At 36.1% G+C, this 20,232-nt stretch overlaps 1 protein-coding gene across 3 annotated transcripts in view; it reads right to left on the bottom strand.

The window, feature by feature from the left end:
• The window catches only part of FAM184A (family with sequence similarity 184, member A), a 223,162-nt gene that overhangs the window by 37,208 nt on the left and 165,722 nt on the right, over positions 1 to 20,232 (bottom strand). For all 3 annotated transcript variants that reach the window (XM_006878993.1, XM_006878994.1, XM_006878995.1), the window contains one exon: positions 490 to 702. In XM_006878993.1, coding sequence (XP_006879055.1) covers positions 490 to 702 — 213 coding nt within the window. The remainder of the gene's footprint in view (positions 1 to 489; positions 703 to 20,232) is intronic.

Raw genomic sequence — 20,232 nt, 5'->3', positions numbered from 1 at the left:
AACACTATTACTCCCAAGAGCAGCTACAACTAGAGAAACCCCTAAATTAAGGAACCTATGATTTCCAAGCAAAAAATAAAGAGTTACTGAGAAATTATGGTACATTCCCACAATGGAATACTATGCAACATGCAGGAGCAAAGATTTTGTAAATTACTACCTAACACGAGAGGGACTGGAGAGCATTATGCTAAATGCACTAACTCAGTTTCATAAAGACAAATACCATATAGGACCATTATTATAGCTCATGTACAAGGATCCAAGGAAGAGAGGGGAAGGCTTAAGTATAGGGTCGCATAATTTGATGGGTGTAGGTAGGTACCGGTAAAGAAAAAAGGAAAGGTCCAGTGTGAAAAACAATGTATATAAACTTTATAAACTTTGTATGTAAACCAGTATAAAATAAATTTTTTTCAAAAAAGACTTTGAAAGTTAATTAATTATTGGGCTATTGGAAAACATGTGGACTCTGAATATTAAACTTACTCTTTGTTCCTTTTCTTTTTCTTCTTCCATAGTCTGAAAAGCAAGGACATGTGCCTCTTTTAAGGACTTATGTCTTTGTTGATGTTGTTCCTCTAATTCTTCAAGCTCCTGCGTGAGCCGCTGTCGTTCCTGTGTAAACTGGACTTGCAGCTGCTGCAGAGACGTCTGAGACTGAGAAAGCTGCATCTCCAGATTTTGTTTCAGCAAGGAAATCTATGCCACAGAATGGGACACAATAAAGAGTGAATGAATATAAGGCATTAAACCACCAGTCTGAGGGAAAAGCATTTCAAAGATATTGACTATCGAAAAATAATCATTAATGTATAATTTTAAGTATATTTCCTCTTAAAATGTCTTACAGTATAATAAAAATCTAACCTTTACATATCAAAACTTTTAATTTTAGTAATTACTCTCAAAACTAACGATTTAGTTTGGTTACATCTGCAGTCTGTTGAAAGAACACAGCAGCCTACATTCAGAAATACAATGAACATCTGTTGGATGGCAATAAAAAAATCATAATATGAAATATAGACACAAGACAGGTATTATTATTTGCTAGGTTATAGTCATGTCAAGAAGACAGCATAAAAAGTTAAAGTGCTTATTTACAAGGTTTTAAACAGACACTGTTATGACTATAGTCTTAGAGTTAAAATTCTAGCATTTTCTTTGCTGGAACCTATAGTTCTTTGAGCAGTGTGTTAACTAAGTGTGTTATTACACACAATTCCACTCCTATGAACAGTGTCAAGTAACATTAAATAAGTGTTAAAAACTTCTGTCAATCATAATTTGGAATTTTTGTGTACAAATAGATAATTTGTAAATTTTCACTTATTTTCAAAGGAATTGAAAACTTTTATCTTTTTTTTACTTTTTAAATTTTTTTTATGCAACCATCCATACTTATTGTGCTTCAAAATCATAAATATTCCATATGCCTTTAATTTACCTTTATAATGTTAGCTGTTTTATAGTGGAAAATCCACTTGTCATTTAAAGACAAGCAACACAATTCTTAATTCATCTGCCCTATCTAGATGTTACATGCATCTGTATACATATCTTTCATATATAGATTTGCTGAAAAAAAAAATTGTTGGCTCTATTCCAATTTTCATATAAAGGATACTGATGTTTGAAACTCTATACCCTAAACATATTCTAAAACAAATCTAACGCTAAAGGTAACTTAGGGGAACTAGAAAAAAAGTTGCAAAAAGTTCTTTTAATCAATTTAAAATAAACTGATTTTAAGTAAGATTTAAAAGGAAACAAAGGAAAAGATGTTGAAATTATTGAGTTGAACAGACGATTTCAAAATGCAGCTCGAGAAGAGATCTAGAATTGGAGAATAAAAAGGGAAGAACAAGCACATTTCTCAACTTTAAAGAGCTGAAACACAAATCAGGCTTCAAGTTTCCCATCCCAAGAGAAGCTATGGGGAAAATCTTGAATGATCCAGGAAGTATCTAAACAAGATGGAGGGAATATACAGAATCACTGTACCAAAAAGAATTGGCCAACACTTAAATATTTCAGGAAGACCATATGATCAAGAGCCAATAGTAAGGAAGGAAGAAGTTTAAGCTGCAATTGGAGGCACTGTCAAAAAAGTAAGGCCCCAAGAATTGATGGGATGCTTACTGACATGTTGCAAATGTTAGATGCAGCCCTGCACTCAGTCTATGTCAGTCAATTTGGAGGATAGATCCCTGGCAGACTGACTGGAAGAGACCCATATTTGTTCCTATTCCCAAGGAAGGTGATTCAACAGAATGTGAAAATTATCAAACAACAGCAGTAATATCATGTGCAAGCAAAATACTGCTGAAGATGATAAAAAACCCCAAAACAACCCAGCTAGAATAGTACACAGAGAACTGCTCGGCTGGATTTAGAAGAGGCCATAGCACCAGGAATATCACTGCTGATATCAGATGGATCCTGGCTATAAGCAAAGAATCCCAGAAGAATATCTATCTGCCCTATAATGACTAAGCAAAGGCATTTGCGTGGAGAACAAAACATTATGGCTAACACTAAGAAGAATGAGAATCCCAGAACACTTATGTGTTCATGTGAAATTTATGTCTATAGAAAGTAGCTGTTGTGTAAACAAAGCAACGGAAACACCATATGGTTTAAAATTAAGAAAAATATGCATCAGGGTTGTATTCTTTCTCCATACCTGGTCAATCCTGAGCAAATTATTTGACATAATGAGGATATTATTTGAGAAGCTAGACTCTGAAGAAGAATATGGCATCAGGATTTGGGGAAGACTCATAAATAACCTTTGATAAGCAAATGACACAACCTTGTTTGCTACAAGTGTAGGAGAAGTTGGAGCACTTACTGTAGAAGAACAAATTGCAGCCTTCAATATGGATCGTATCTCAACATAAAAACAAAAAGAAAGAAAAATTCTCACCAATAGGCAATATTATCCTAGGTGAGAAAATACTTAAACTGTCAACAACTTTATCTTACTTGGATCCACAATCAATATACTTGGTTTCAGCAAATTTGGAGACACACTGGACTGGGAAAGTCTGCAATCAGGGACCTCTCTAAATTAATGAAGAGCAATGATGTGAGTTTGAGGATGACAGTACACCTGATTCAGACCATGGTTTTTTAAGTCACTTATTAAAGCATGAGAGAGCCGAAAAAAGGATGATAGAAGATGAATTCATGCCTTTGAACTGTGGACTTAGAGAAGAGTACTGACTATCCCATGGACTGCCAAAAGAACAGATACGCCTTGGAGAAGGTGCATCCAATGTTCCTTGGAGGCAAGGATGGTGAAGCTCTGCTCACATACTTCAGGAATGCTGTGAGGAGAGAATATTCCTTGGAGATGGATAACTTGCTTGGAAAGGTGGAGGGACAGTGAAGGAGAGGAAGGCCCTCAACCAGATGGATTGACACAGTGAGTGTGTCAAAGTTTGTGAGATCAGCAAAGGACAGGACAGAGTTCATATCTGCTATCCACAAGGTCACTATAAGTAATACATGATTCAAGAGCACCTAATATCACCACTTACCTATAAACAAGTAAAAGAGGTGTTTGTGTGACCAAGAAAACCAATTAAAAAGAAAAAAAAAAAACCAACAAAAACCCAAAGCCTTTAAAGTTGTGTAAGTGGGAAAATATTTTCTTTTGACTTTGTATTGTGTTTGGGAAAATTACAGGTTGCCTTACGTGTTTGACAAAGAGAAGTACCTGTACAGAAAGGGGCTGGCTGGGGAGTCATCAGAGATACAAAATAAGAAAGGAGGAAAGAACAGTTCACTAAAAGACAAGAGAAGTCAGAAGAAAGTAGCTCTTGCCTTTAAAGACAACAGAATACAGTCCCAGAATGCAGGTGAGCTCAGGGTGGAAGATTAGCTATCTGGTGTGGTTTGGACATTATACATCAGGATAATCTGTGAGCATACATTTTAATGGAAATAGTGACTCCATGATAAGAAATAATGCATCTGATATTTTACTGTATTCTCTTGTGAAAACTAGACTATTTCTCTGTCCCTATACTATTTGAGGCACTGGACACTAATGATTGAAGAACAGATGAGTTGTGAAATGGCACCAAAGATCCAAACACTAGTTTAGCTCATTGTTGTGTGCTCACTGAGTCAGAACGACTTCACTCTCCAATAGTTTTTCAGAGACAGTAAAACAGCATTCCAGAAGATTGCTAATCTTTCTCCCACTGAGTAGCTGGTGGATTCAAACTGGATGTCTTTGGGATTGTAGTATAGCTTCTTATCATTAGGCTACCAGAGCTCCTTTACTCTATTCCTAAGGAACTATTTGAAAGCTATATACATTCCACTTATTAATTTCTACAGGAAAATAAGGATTCTGAGGTTACATTTAACAGGTTTGGAGCCCAGGCAAAACGTCTATGCTCTGAATCTAGTTAATGCAACTCCCTACACCTATAAATAGTAGCTGCACTGGTATTTAAAAATGAAAATAAATTTTGCAATGGTAAAAACTACATGAGAAGGTCAGTAACAGCAAAGGCAACAGTAGTGTGGAGAAGGAAGCCCAAGACAAATGATACCAACTTCTCACCATTTTATGTAAGGGAAATCAGATTGAAATGATTATTATGGACAGCCCTAAAAGGGAAAAATGTTATATAAGAGTAAATGGCACCAAGAACTACATGTAAACACATGTACAAGTGGTAATTTTCTTCCTAGCTAGCTGGTTTAACTATAGTATTTGTATCACAGGTAAAGAAGTATACTGTTAGTAAAATAATGACCTATATTGCCAAAGCTATTTCCTGGCACCTGTCAAATTGGCTGAAAGAAAGCATTATTTGGTCACCAATTGTCCATCCTAGTTGTTATGGAATGAACTGAATCCTCAAAAAAAGATATACTGAAGTCTTAATCTTTGGAAATACAAGACTGACCTTGTGTGGAACCAAAGCGTTGCTTTTGTTATCAGTGAAATCACATGAAGTTTACTATAGTAGGATGGATTTTAACCCTAATCTAATCCTGATCTCTTCTGAGGGACATTTTACACAAAGGGAGGACATGGACTGAAAATTATGCACAAAGGAGGAAGACACCACATTAAGGACACATGTATAAACCAAGATATTTATTCCCATTACTACCATGATGCTACCATGATGTACATAGATCAAGAGGCAGTTGTTCATAAAGAGTGGGATACTGTGTGACCGAAATAAAGAAATATCAGGGTTGTATCCTTTTCCTATACTTATTTAACCTGTATATTGAGCAAACAGAAACACAAGACACTGAAATTGAAAATACTATTTATAAACATTTTAAGAAAAGTGTTTGCACTTAAATCTAATAAGATATGTATAAGATTAGATGCTGAGAATTACATAATGTTCATGCAAGAATTAAAATATCTAAATAAATGAAGAAACAGATCATTTTCATAGAAAATACAATAGGGTAAAGGTGTTAATCCACCTCAAACTGATAACATAACTTTCATTCATTCTAAACACAGATATTATTCTAAAATGTATGTGAAAAGGCAATATAATTAGACTAGCTAAAAAAATTTACAAAAGAAGAACCAAATGGAAAAATTAGTCTACTTGATTTGAAGATTTATTATATAGATATAAACTACTGGCCTTGGTAGAGAGATAGATACATAGATAAATGGAACAGAAAAGAAAACTCAGAAACAGATGTACAGAAATGTACCCAAGTAATTCTGGAAAAGGTCCAAAAGCAATCCACTGAAGAAAAAATAGTCTTTTAAAATAGTGCTGGGGCAAATGCTTATCCATAAACAAATAAGAAAGACAACTTACCTAAATTTCTTATCTTTTACAAAAAACAACACAAAAGTTAAAAGAAAAAATTGTACCATAAATATAAAATGTAGAACTGCAGAACTAGCAATAATTAGATGCCACACCATGCTTACAGAAAATATAAAGAACTGAACTTTTACAGATGAAAAGAAAATATTAAAGTCTTCAGTATGGATTACACGTCAAGAACAAAATAAAAAAAACAAGTGGATCAATAAGCAACATACAATAACCAAAAAGACTGCTGTCAAGATTTTAATTCTACTTGGATCCACAACTAATGCCCAGGAAAACAGCAGTAAGGAAATCAAATAGCATTTGGGGAAAATCTGCAAAAGAACTAGGCTGACACTTTGATGGCAAAGTTGTGCATGATCTAATGTGGTATCAGAAACCTTGAAAATTGGCTTTTTTATCTATTATGTTAATCCTTGCTGGGGCATGGTCTCAAGATACCTTAAATGCAGACACAAAGTGTTTCAAATCATTAACACCTGTGGGACCATTAAGAAAGCACACTGCAAAACACAGTGGTGGAGATAGTATGAATAGACTGTGTCACTGCTATGAAGAGACTGTGGCAAAGTGTAACCAGACAAACCCTGAAGATGGAGCCACAGTTAAATGTTTTGCTTCTAGACAACTGAATGAAAAACTGACTTGTAACTGCTCTAAGACGAGGTTTGCTGGGTGAATGAGGAAACCGGACGTTTATTTGTGGTGCTGAACTGAACCTAGACTTTCACCTTTTAACTGAGAAAAAGTCAAAACTAATTGAGGAATTGTGTCTTGCTATTAATCTGGCTTGAGATTTATGGATTAAATCTGGACTTGCACTGTGTGATATTCTTTGTCTTCCCGACTCCCCAACATATTTCCCTAACAAACCCCATAACTGTGAGTAAAGTCTGTTAGTCAAGTTCCAGTGAACTCTGGACCCAAAGATTCACAGAAATAGGAGTATGTTGGGTGGCATATCTATCTGTCCATGTGGCTATTTCTTTAGTACTATTGATATTACTGATGAGGATATTTCCCCGTTATGAAGAGAGTAGAAGTGAGACTCTGCCACCCCACCCACTCACGTTGCATCTGCTCCTTCTGCACTCAAGTAATAATAGTATTTTCAATCAACCCATATGCACGTGAAAGCTGGGCAATAAATCAGGAGAACTAATGCCTTTCAATTCTGTATAATTTGGGGCAAAGAGTATGGAATACACCATGGGCTGCCAGGGGAATAGCCAAATCTGTCATGAAAGAAGTACAACTACTGAATGTTCTTCAGAAGCAGAATGGTGAGGTTTTGTCTTGCATACATTGGGCACTGCTATGGGCAATATATTGTATGACCCCGAAAGTATCAAAAGAAGATAGAGGGAATACACGGAGTCACCATGAAGTACCATATAAGCAGAAGTAATTGGTAATGAAGGAGGTAATAGAAGCTGTATTGAAGGCACTGGCAAAAAGAAAGGCCCCAGGAATTTGTGGGATACCAACTGACTTGTTTCAATTAACAGATGCTAACCTGGGTGCACTCACCAGCCTGTTTCAGGAAATTTGGAAGACAGCTGTCTGGCCAGTGGATTAGAAGAGGTCAATATTCCCATTTGTAAGAAGTGATTCAACAGAATGTGGAAACTATAGAACAATATCATTAATATCACACACAAACAAAATACTGCTGAAGATCTTTTAAAAATGGCTAGGACAGTACTTAGATAGGGAACTGCTAGAAGTTCAAGTAGGATTTAGAAGAAGCTGCGGCACCAAAGATATCATTACTGATGTCAGACAGATCCTGGCTGAAAGTAAAGAATGCCAGAAGAATGTGTACTTATGCTTTATTGACTATGCAAAGGCATTTGACTGTGTGGATGACAGGTATGGCTAGCACTGAGAAGAATGGGAATCCCAGAGCACTTAATTGTGCTAATGTGAAACCTACACATAGACCCAGCGGCTGTTGTGTGAACAGAGAAAGGGAACAAACATTACATGGTTTAAAATTAAGAAGGGATTGTTCCAGGGTTGTATTCTCTCTCAATACCTATTCAATATGTAAACTAAGCAAATCATTTGAGAAGCTGGATTTTATGAAGAGAAATGTGGCATCAGAATATGAGGGAGACTCATCAATAATCTGTGTTATGCATATGGCACAACCTTGGTTACCGAAATTGAAGAGGACTTGAAATTCTTACTGCAAAAAATGAAAGAATACAGCCTTCAATAAAGATTACATCTCATTGTCAAGAAAACAAAGATTCTTACCCCTGGACCAATAGGCAACATCATTACAAATGGAGAAAAGATTGAAACTGTTCACAACTTCATCTTACTTAGATCCACAATTAACACCCTTGGTACTAGCAGCAGTCAGGAAACCTGGAGATGTATTGCACTGGGACAGTCTGCAGTTTGGGACCTCTTCAAATTATTGAGGAATAATGATGTCAATTTGAGGACTAAGGTGAGTCTAATTCAGGCCATGGTGTTTTTAATCACTTGCTATGCATCTGAGAGCTGGGCAATAAAAACAGATGAGAGAAGAATTATTTATGCCTTAGAGCTGCGGCATTAGAGAAGACCACTGAACAAACCATGGACTGCAAAAGAAAAAGCAAGTATGTCTTGGAAACAGTCCAGCCAGAATACTCTTTGAATGCAAAGATGATGAGGCTTCACCGCCTTGGAGAGGGGCATGACGCTTGGAAACGCAGAGGGTTAGCAAAGGAAAGGAAGACCTTCGATCAGATGGGTTGACACGGTGACTGCTGCAATGGGCTGTAATGTGTCAGGAAGAGTGAGTACGACAGAGGATAGGGCAGGGTTCAGATCTGTTGTTTATAGGGTTACTATGGGTCATATTTGAGTCAACAGCACCTAATAACAACTTGGACATGTTATCAGGAGAAGAACATTATGCTTAGTAAGCAAACAAACAAAAAAACCCAAACAAAAAACAATCCTAAACAGGATTGACTTACAAGCGGCAGCAACATTCGAGTCAAGGATACTGACAACTGTAAGGTTGGCACAGGGCTGGAAGTGTTTCGTTCTTTCGTACTCTGGATTGCTATGAGTCAGAACCAACTTAACAGCATCTAATAACAACAATGAAGCTGAAAAAGGGGTAAGGAAAGATTTTCCTCTAGAGCTGATAGAGTGAACACTGCCCTGCTGATGCCCTGAATTGAACTTCTAGCCTTCAGAATTTTAAGACTATAAATTCCTGTTCTTTAAAGTTACTCACTTTGTGGTATTATAATGACAACTCCAGGAAACTATGGTACATCTCTATTCACCCAAGAAGAGGAGGCATCTTTTCCCAATTTCTAAAGTCATCACCATATGAGCTAGCAGTGGCCCCTGATCCCTGATTGTGGCTGTACTTAGGAACTGATTCATTATAGTGAACTTACATTCTGGAATACCTACTTCATTCAATATTTTATCACATTAAAGTTCTCTCATATGTTAATATGACAATTATCTGAGTCACTCATAGACTATTTTAGGACAGAAGCTATAAGGAAATAAAAATACTTACAATGAATAGAAGTATCAGAGTAATATAACAGGTACAGATTTACTTTCAGATCTTTCTAGCTGGAGAAAGGCAACTGAAATGTTTTATGTCAAAATATACTTTACCTTGAAGGAATTCCAAAATATTTTGCATCTTATATGATTAACCTTTACTTTTATACTCAAGAAAGTAATATGAATTATATGCAAAAGATAGCATCATGCAATTTAGTGTCTAATCAATTTAGTTTAGACATTTTACATAAGTATCCTTAACCTTCAAAGCACATCAAATTAATAGCAAAACTATCTAAAATCTTTGGATTCATGCTCAAGACAGTAACATAAACTATATGCAGAAAGCCTTTATCATGCAATGTAGCATCAAAACATGGTTATTCTTTTTAAAAATAAATCAGAAAAAAATCAGAAGCACTGCATTTAATCATCAGCCTTTATTCAGCATGAAGACTGCAGGGCACTTAAAAAAATAATGAGCAGAGATGCAAAATGAACTTATATTTTATAGCTGTAATTTAAACTCCTCCATTTATTATATTTTATGGAGATGCATATTTATATTAAACTTCATTAATTAAAAACAAAAGAAAACAAAGATGACCTTTGCACTAAATAGTTTGAACAGTCATGGTTAGTACTTTCATTATCAAATAATACCTAAAAAAGCATTTGTTAAATGAATGAGAAACTATAGCTGCTTCAGAAAAATATATATATAGAATAGTCAAACATACATTAGACATGGAGCTTTGGTGACCTACTGGTAAGGACCTGCACTGCCAACCCACAGGCAGGAAGCCTGAATACACCAGGTGCTCCATGGGAAGATGGGCAATCTCCTCCCAAGGGATCGACAGCATCAGAAAACAGCTTGAGGGTCCACTATGCATCAGTTCTTACTTAACAACAAAGAGTGAGTGAGTGAGTGAGTGAATAAGTGAGTGAGTGAATTTCATACATACTAGCTACAATTAAACAATGTTTAATGCCTTTCTATTTTGCTCATTTTAAATGAATTGAATAAAATCTCATTTCAGGGAAAAAGTTTAATCCTCCTTTTAAAATTATTGTGTCAATTTAAATATGAAATTAAAAATATATTCTACTGGTAAACAGATAGGCAATTATAAATAATTTTAAGGTAAAATTTCTGTAACTGCTATCATTTGAGATTGACATGGAAAATACTGCAACCTAATTCTTTAAAAATTTTACTAAATTTTCAAAAAGAAAATCTAACATTGTAAACATGGATCTATATTTTTTAATGAAATGCTTTACAATAAAATTATATGGATACATTAAAAAAAATTCAATGCTTTCCTTATTTCCCACAGAGAAGTTTCACAAGGATTTCATTACTGAACAGATCGCCACAGGTGGGGTTCGTGGAAGAAATATCTCAAAAAAGAGGCTAGAACATCCATTTTGAGGTACTGGGCATGATAACAGTGTCAACTTGGACTATTTCACACTAATTATGAATAACCAACTTATACCCTTGAAATTTTAGTGTAATCAACATTGACGTATTCCTCTTCTCATTTCTAAAAGTAGTGTTTTTAGAGAAATCAAAGAACGTTTTAGGTCTCAAATCAGGCTGTGTATTAGAATCATCTGTTTAGCTCTGGCATTGGGCTCAGGTAGTCTAAGGTATTGTTATTCCTAATTATAAAAGTGATAACTAATAATTGTATAAAACTTAAAAATCTATACAAAATAACAAACCCACTGCTCTTTTTTTTTTCTTTGGGCCCACTGCTATTAAGTCACCTCTGACCCACACTATGACAGCCTTCCGTCAGGTTTCCAAGGCTGTAAATCTTTAATGCAAGGAGACAGGGCAGTCTTTCTTCCATGGAGCAGCTATTGTATTTGTATCACTGAACTTTTACAGTGTAACACAAAATGTACTGTGTCCTCAGAGCTTCTTTAAAAATACACAGGAGTAGTTAAAATAAAAAGAGCCTTTTTGATTTCTCTTCCTTGACCAATGCCCCATCATTAAAGGTAATCAGTATTAATGCCTTATATTTTGATATATTTGCCTTTGGGTTTTTTTGTTTGTTTACATTTTTTAAAATCCCGGTAACATGGCTAAGTGGCTGGGCATTTTTCCCTCAAAAACAAATGCAGAGTCTATCTGTCACAACCTGAGAAAATACAGTCTATGTTGTTGTGTACTGTAGAGTCAGAACTGACCTACTGCTGACTCTCCAAAAGGTTTTTAGAAGCAGTAAATCGCACGAAAGAAGACTGCCAGTCAAACTCCAATGGAGCAACTAGTGGCCTTGAACCACGTGCCTTTGGGATTACAGCACAGCTTCTTGCCACAAGTCCAGTCTATGTCTTGGGGGTTCAGAGTAGCTAGATGAAAAAGTCTCCTAGATCTCCTGAGAGGGAATGAAATTCCATGTATCAGAGCACGTGAACCATTTATGCACCATTTCAAAGTGAAACTTTAGAGGCCCTTACTTGAAGATGTTTATGTATGTTGGAAACTCAACTCTACAAAGTCTCCTTCAAAACAAATAGACTCAGGTATTTAATGATGTTTTATGATTGCCCCCAACACTCATCTGTCTGTCTTTCATGCTGTGGCGGTTTGCATGTCGTTGTGGTGTGGGAAGTTATGCCACCTGAATTTCAAATACCAGCAGGGTCACCCACGGTGGACAGGTTTCAGTGGGGCTTCCATGCTTAGGGGGATTAAGAAGCCAGATAGGTCATTTACTTCTAAAGTAATGGGTCCCTGAAAACCCTAGCAACACAACATTATCCTATACAGCAATACAACAGGAGCACCTCAGTTCGGAAGACACTCAAAAGAGGAATGGGGAAGAGCTGCCTTCTCAAAGTAGAAGCTCCCTTGATGACTTGAATGGAGAAAAACTTCCACTCAATTAGAACTTTCATTTGTTGATGTGCATGACTCAAAATGCGGAGAAACAGTTGCAAACATCCATTAATAACTGGAACACAAAATGAACAAAGTATTAATTGAGGAAAACAGAAAGCTGTAAAAATGAAACAACACATAAAGATCAGTATCTTAGGCATCCTTATGATGATCCTTATGATATCCTTATCTCTTGTGAGATAAGGTGGACTCACTGTTCATATTAAATCAATCACACGATCTACTTAATATACCTGGAATTAAAAACAGAAAAGGAATGGTATCACATTCATCGTCAGAAAGAACATTTCAGCATGTGAAGATCTGTCCTCAATGTACCACGCTGTCAATGATACAATACTATCCATATGCACGCAAGAAAGATCTGTTAATATACTATTATTCTAATATATACACCACCACTGAAGTCAAAAAGGAAGAAATTGAGAATTTCTACAAATGTCTGCAGTCTCTAACCGAGAAAACATGCAATCAAGACACATTAGTAATAAATGGTGAATAGAATGAAAAAGTTGAAAGCAAAGAGGAAGGACTGGTAGCTGGAAAATAAGGCATTGGTAAAAGAACTGAAGATGGGTATCACACAACAGGATTTTGTATAATCAATGATTGATTAACTGCCAACACCTTTTTTTAAAAAAACTATACACATGAACCACACCTAATGGAACACGGGTGATTCCATCTGTGGAAAGCCATAGTAGGAAAAACTCAGTATCATTAGTTACAATGAGGTCAGGGACCACCTGTGGGAACAGACCATTAATGACTTAAATGCAAGTTCATATGGAAGCTAAAGAAAATGACAATTATTCCATGAGAGTCAAATATGATCTTGAGTTTATCTCACCTGATTTACAAACTACATCAAGAACAGATTTGATGAACTGAACACTAACAACAAACACCAGACAATTATGGATGACATAAAGGATATCATACATGCAGAAAGCAAAAAGTCATGAAAAAGACAGGAAGAGAAAACAAGAGCAAATTGACTATTAGAAGAAACTCTTTGAAACTTGCTCTTCAATGGAGAGTAAAAAAGAAATTATGAAATAAGCGCTATCCTGAAGATTTCAAAGGGCTGCTCATGAAGACACAGCAAAACATGGTAACAGAAAAGCTTTTCGGTAAAGAACTGAAGTTAGAAAACCAAAAGCAAAGAACAAGCTTGGAATGTCTAAAGTTTAAGGAAATGAAGAACTCACTCAAATCTTGAGTTGCAATACGGTATGGGGGAAATAGTGCATAATACAGGAAGCGTTAAAAACACAAGGAATACACAGTCATTGTACCAAAAAGAATTGGCTGACACTGAACCATTTTAGAAAATAGCATATGATCAAGAACTAATAATACTCAAGGAAGGCATTTATGCCACACAGAAGGCACTAGCAAAAAATAACGCCCCAAGATTTAGCTGAAATGTTTTCAATAACAGACTAGCAATGGACATGCTCATTCCTCTATGCCAAGAAATTTGGGAAACAACTATCTGGCCAAATGACTGGAAGAGATCAACATGTGCTTCCATTCCCAAAGAAGATGATCCAACAGAATACTGAAACTGTCAAACAATGTAATTAATATTACAAGTAAAATCTTGCTGAAGATTATTTTTAAATGGCTGGTTCAATATGTCAACAGAGAACTGTCAGAAATTCAAGCTAGATTCAGAACAGACAACAGAATAAGGATTATTTATCATTACTTATGTCAGATGGATCTTTGCTGAATACCAAAAAGATGTTTACTCATATTTTATTCATTATACTAAAGCATTCAACTGTGTGGATCTTAATGAATTATGGGTAACATTGAGAAGAACCGGAATCCCAGAACATTTAATTGGGCTGATAGGGGACTTGTATATGAATTAAAAAGCATTAGTTCAAATAGTAAAGAGATACTTGGTATAAAAGTAGTAAATGTGTCAGAGTTGTAGCCTTTCAACACACCTATTCAATCAGCATGGATAGAAAAAAATGTGGTATCAGAAATGAAGGAAGACTCATCAACAACTTGTGTTATGCAGATGACAGAAGACTTGCAGCAATAACTGAAAAAGATCAAAGACTACTGCCTTCACTATGGAGAACACCTCAACATCAAGAGAACAAAAATCTTCACAACTGAACCAATACACAGCAACATGATGAACGAAGAAGAATGGGTTTTCAAGGATTTAATTTTATTTGGATCCACTCCACAATCATCATCCATTCCTTGACCAACAGTTATCAAGATATGCTACATTGGATAGATCTGCTGTCAAAGACCTCTACAAAGTGCTAAAGAACAAGGATGTCAGTTTAATGAGTATATTGTCCCTTACCTACATCATGATATTTTTAATTGCTTCTTATGCATGTGAAGTAGGCAGTTCTGGCGGCCTAGTGGTAAGGAGCTGTGTTGCCAAGCCAAAGGGACAAGTTTTGAATCTTTTAGCTGCTCTGCAGGATAAAGATGGACAATTTCTTCCTGTGTGATTTACTGCCTCTGAAAACCCACTAGAGGGTGAGCCATGAGTCAGTCCCAACTTGATGCTGTACAACAAAACACAGAACACTGGACAATGAGTGAGAATGACTGGACAACTGATGTGTCTCAACTGTGGTACTGGTGAAGGATATGGACTGTCAAACGAACAAACAAATCTTTTAGAATAACAGCCAGGATGCTCATTAGTGGCAAGAATTTATATATTTTGGGCATGCTGTCAGCAAGAATTAATTCTTGAAGAAAGACATTATGCTTGAAAAAGTCGAGTGTCATCAAAGGAGAGTAAGACCATCAATGAGACAAAATGAGAGTGATTATAGCAATAAACTTAAACACAGTGGAGATTAGGATAATGGTGCAGGATTGATCAAGGTTTCCATCTGTTGTACAAAGGGTCTCTATGGGTAAGCATCAACGTAAGGACTTGGGACACCACCAACAATGACTGTTACGAGGAAGCTGTTATTTTACCTTCCAATTACAGTATTTATAGGTACATATATCCATGATAGACTATCATGGTGGTATAGTGGTAGTGTTGCACTGTTCACCAAAAGGTTAGCAGTTCAAATCTACCAGCTACTATGAGGGAGAAATATAGGTAGTCTCCAAATATGAGCAGTAAAGATTTACAGCCTCAGACATCCTATGGAGGGTCACTGTGAGGTGGAAGTGATTTAATGGGAGTGAGATGTATTCTTTTCTGGTGGCATAGTTTGTAGGGCACTGCACTGCTACCCCAAAGGCAGTGGGGTATGTCTCTTTCATAGTTCAAATCCACCAGTGGCTACTCAGGGAGAAATATGGGCAGGAACTTCCCTTACGATTTAGAACCTCCCCCAAACCCACTGGAAAATTAGCTAAGAGTCAGTTTAAATTCGATGACAATGAGTGTTAAGAGAGACGATATATTGAGATATACTCCATTCTTTTTAATTTACATAGAATTTGCATGGCAGGCACTGTTCCCTGCCTTCCCTTATTCACATGCTTTATCCTCTCCAAAGCCCATCACTCTGAATCAACTGGCTCACACTGAGCAGAACTGCCTCATCTGGTTCCCAAGGCTATACTCCTCTGGAAGCCAAAGGCCGTATCTCTGTTCTGTGGAGAACCGGAGGCATTCAAGTTACAGATGTTTTTGTTCACAGCTGAGCACTTGGGCACTGCACCACAAGGACCCTTTGCATTTTTTCTCAGTTAGTTAAATTCTGAGTTCTTAGAATTGTCAAGCAGAACACTTTTTTTCCCTTGTTGTTGTGTACCATCAAATAGGATCCGACTGGCACAGAAGACGACTTCCCCTTGTGCCAGTGGTGCAACTGGTGGATTTGAACTGCATGCCTTCAGAATTGCAGTGCAGCTTCTTGCCACTCTCCCACCAGAGCTCCCTTAAGCAGAATACTCTTATGCTTAGTAAAGGGAGGTCCCTATCCTTGTACCAAGCAGTTAATTGGGATAAGAAAGTAGTAATCTTATCATAAGGGAAAGTGATTCTGATTTAGTTAATGAGACCTAAAAAATAAAATATGCCAGGAGTCTTCAGGAAAAATTCTTTTCTCTAATAAAAGTAAAATAATGCTTAAGGAGAGTGCCTTGCATTAAGAAGATGTTGGATCTGTTATATAATGAACCTAAAGTAAAAAGTGTGTGTGGGGGGGGGAGGGGACCAACCACAACAACAAAAAAAAAACAAAACCAAACCCTGACATTGGATTGTACAATTTGATTAGGGAGGGGGTGTGTGAGGGAAATGGGAAGAATCTGTTTGAATTTGTATTAGAACTTTGTAAATAAAATAGTGAAAAAAGAAGAAAAAAAAAAACCCCAAACCAAGAAAAAAACCTGAGGGTGGCAAAACAGAGAAGACATGAGTACTCTGTAACAACATGGTTAAACTGTTGCCCTGAATCTAACACTATCTATTCCAGAATTCTTGATATATAATAAAATTCATTATCTTGACTTTTTAAGCTATTAATTGACTATTCTACTGCTTACAGTCAAATATATCCCACCAGAAACAATTCCATTAAGGATACCATTATTCATCTTTCTTGTGGGAATTTAGAATGTCATAAAATGTTGCTACTGAAAATATTTCACAAACTCTGAACATGCATTTGTAGGTGTATATCAAAAGGCTAGCTACATTTGTCATTTTAAAAGTTTCACAGATGATTGCAATGGCCAGCCAGAGTTGAGAACTACTGCCCTACACTGGGAAAAATTAATAAAACAAAAGAACCTACCACGTTGATTCCAAATGCTAGGTCATTACTGATTTTAAATCCTTAGTCAGGTGGAGTCTTTGAATATAGCCTTTTACTTGTACTCAGTTAATTTCATAATAGGAAAACAAAACAAAGCTATTTCTCTCAAGTAATATTACCTACTGCTTCTCTACATGGCTTTTATCTGTTCGTGAAGATACTGGTAAAAGATTTTTTTTTGTGCTTCTGTAAATATATCTAAAGGGCAATAGCATAATGTTTTTCGAAGGAGGCTGCATGCAAATCACAGCTATTAAAACAATTACTTGTTTTACAGGACAGATGTGTGTGTATGAGCAGGTGTACCTTTGTAAAAGCAAGAAAACTACTTAGAAAAAACCAGGATGATAATTTTATGGACTATGAAACTGGAATACAGAATTGTATTGAGCTAGAATACTTACCAATTTTGATAACAAGAAAGGTCAAATTAATTAGGAAAAAATCTATAATGTTGATCTTAATATATTCAAATATATAAAGCAACATGAAAAATGTATAATCAAGGTTTAGCAGAGGCAATAAAAACAAGGAAACACTACTTTATTCAAAATCAGGAAAGGAGTGCATCAGAGATGTGTCCTGTCTCCATGCCTTTTCAATCTATATGCAGAACAGATCATTCAGAAGGCTGGGCTTTATGAGGAAGAATATGGCATCAGGATTGGAAGAAGATTCATCAACAACCTACCTAATTCTGATGATACAACTTTGCTTGCTGAAACTGAGGCAGATCTGAAGGACTTGCTACAGAAGGTCATGAACTGTAGCCTTGAAAATGAACTGAAGCTTGACATCAAGAAGACAAAGATTTTCACCCTGGGCCAATTGACTTTACCAGGATAGATGGAGAAGAAATTGAGGTTGATAACAGTTACAGCTTGCTCGGCTCCACAACCAACACTCTTGACACCAGCAGTCAGGAAAACAAAAGACAAACTGCATTGGGAAAATCTGCTGTCATGGACCTCTCCAGAGTACTGAAGAGCAACGATGTCAGTCTAGAGACTAAAGTGCGCCTGATCCAGTCCATGGTCTTTGCAATTACTTGCTATGCATCAGAGAACTGGATAATGAGTAAGGATGACAGAAGAAATGATGTCTTCGAGTTGTGCTGGAAAAGAATCTTGAATATACCACAGACTGTCAAGAAAACAAATAGGTATGTCTTGGAGAGGGTGGAACCAAATTTCTCCTTGGAGTCTAGGTTTTTGAAGCTTTGTCTCACATACTTTGGGCACATGGCCAGAAGGGACTGATTCTTGGAGAAGGACCCCATGCTTGGAAAAAGGTGGAGGGACAGCACAGGAGTGGAAGACCCCAGATAAGATGGATTGATACAGTAACTAGGGCAATGTGGGAAGGTGTGTCAGAGTCAGGGAGACTGGCTTAAGATAGGACAGGCTTCAGAGCTGTTGTACATAGGGCCGCAGGCAACTTGAAAGCACATAACAACAACAACATAAGAGATCTGCCCTTAATTTTATGGCAAATTTATAAATACGTCAATAATGTAAACTCTTTGAAGGAATAAAATGTTTCAATCATTTTTTCTATGTTATTTTCCATTTTACTATTTTTGAAGAGTCTAGCAAGAACAGAACACTTACACTTGTTAAATCATGACCATTCTGAAATATTCTGAAGTTGTAATAATTCCCTGGTATTTTCAAAGTAGACTTATAAACTAAAATTATCAATTAATACCTACAAATGTAATATCCACTTAATGTCCTCAAGGCACTGGTGAAATATGTTTTTCAGTGTTTGTACTGAACAAACAAGAAAGCTATATATAAAGGACAGATGAACCAATAGCGCTTTTATATTTTTTTTAAAGAATAAGAGGTTATATAGAGGAAAACTTCTGCTAAGCACCAAACACTTCCGTAGAAGGCAATAGCAAACACCATGCCTGTATAAAGGCAGTGGATGGAAAGCTGCCTGCTGCACACAACATTTCACAAGATCATTATTTTGTATGATAACTAAAGAGTTAATTCTCTATGACTACAATGTTGCAAAAGAAAATTAAATTCTAATTGTATTTCACCAGCTTCTTTTCCTTTATTTATTTGGGAGTAGTAGGAAGTCAAGATACTCCCCCTCCAGTTACTAATTCAACCTCAGTAAGACGTTATATTTTAAGTAATATTTTTTCACTTAAACTTCTTTATCATAAGAAAAGTAACTATGCTGCAACAATTATTTTGGAGTCATTTCAATTAAGTTTTATAATAATCATATGTTATCTGGGTTTATGATTTCTATGTTTATTAGAACATAACATCAAATGTCTAGAGATATATGACTATCATGTCCAGATTCTTATAATGTTCCAACATGAGATCATTAAGAAGACTTTCTAAGTGCAAGTTTTATTTTACCAGTGTTAAGACATTTTTGTTGTTTATTTTAAATGATATTAAAAAATACCACGCATACTTTTATATTACTAGTTAGTTTTATATCGAAAAGAAAGCTAAATTAAGAGGTAAGCATTTTCCTACCTTTTTTGTATAGTAGAAAGACATTATGGAAGTATAAGGAAGTAGGATCCCTCTAAAATGATAAAAAATTTAAGAGACAGCTGAATACTCAAAGTTTTCTTTCCTTTGGGAAATGGACTGGCAAATTATGATCTGTGTTTGTAAATTAACTTTTACTGGAACACTGCCACACACCTTCATTCACATATTTCCTGGCTTCTTTCACAGACAGAATAATTTCTCAGAAGCTGCAACAGAGACTGCTTGGTTCACAAAGTTGGAAGAATTCACTATCTGACCTTTTACCAAAAAACCTTGATGACCTCCAGAATATCAAGAAAAACATTTTTCATATGTTCAATTTTTTTTTATTAAAAGAACAAGGTGAGTACAATTTGAAGTAGGAAAAGAAAATCCCTTTCCCCCCCCTCTTCCTATACAACAGAGTGTGGAAATTATAGCACAATATCATTAATAATATCACATGGAAGCAAAATTCTGCTGAAAATTATCCAAAAAACATTTTGGAACAATATGTCAACAGAGAACTTCCAGACATGCAGGCTGGATTTAGAAGAGGTAGTGGTAGCAGGCTGGATTTAGAAGAGGTAGTGGTACTAGGGCTATTACAGCTAACATTAGATGGATGTTGGCAGAAA

The sequence above is a fragment of the Elephantulus edwardii genome, unplaced genomic scaffold (genome assembly GCF_000299155.1).
Source record: "Elephantulus edwardii isolate Elephantulus edwardi_28Jun2011 unplaced genomic scaffold, EleEdw1.0 scaffold00002, whole genome shotgun sequence".
NCBI lineage: Eukaryota > Metazoa > Chordata > Mammalia > Macroscelidea > Macroscelididae > Elephantulus > Elephantulus edwardii.
Note: the sequence above shows the minus strand (reverse complement) of the source record. Positions and strands in the feature narration are given on the sequence as shown.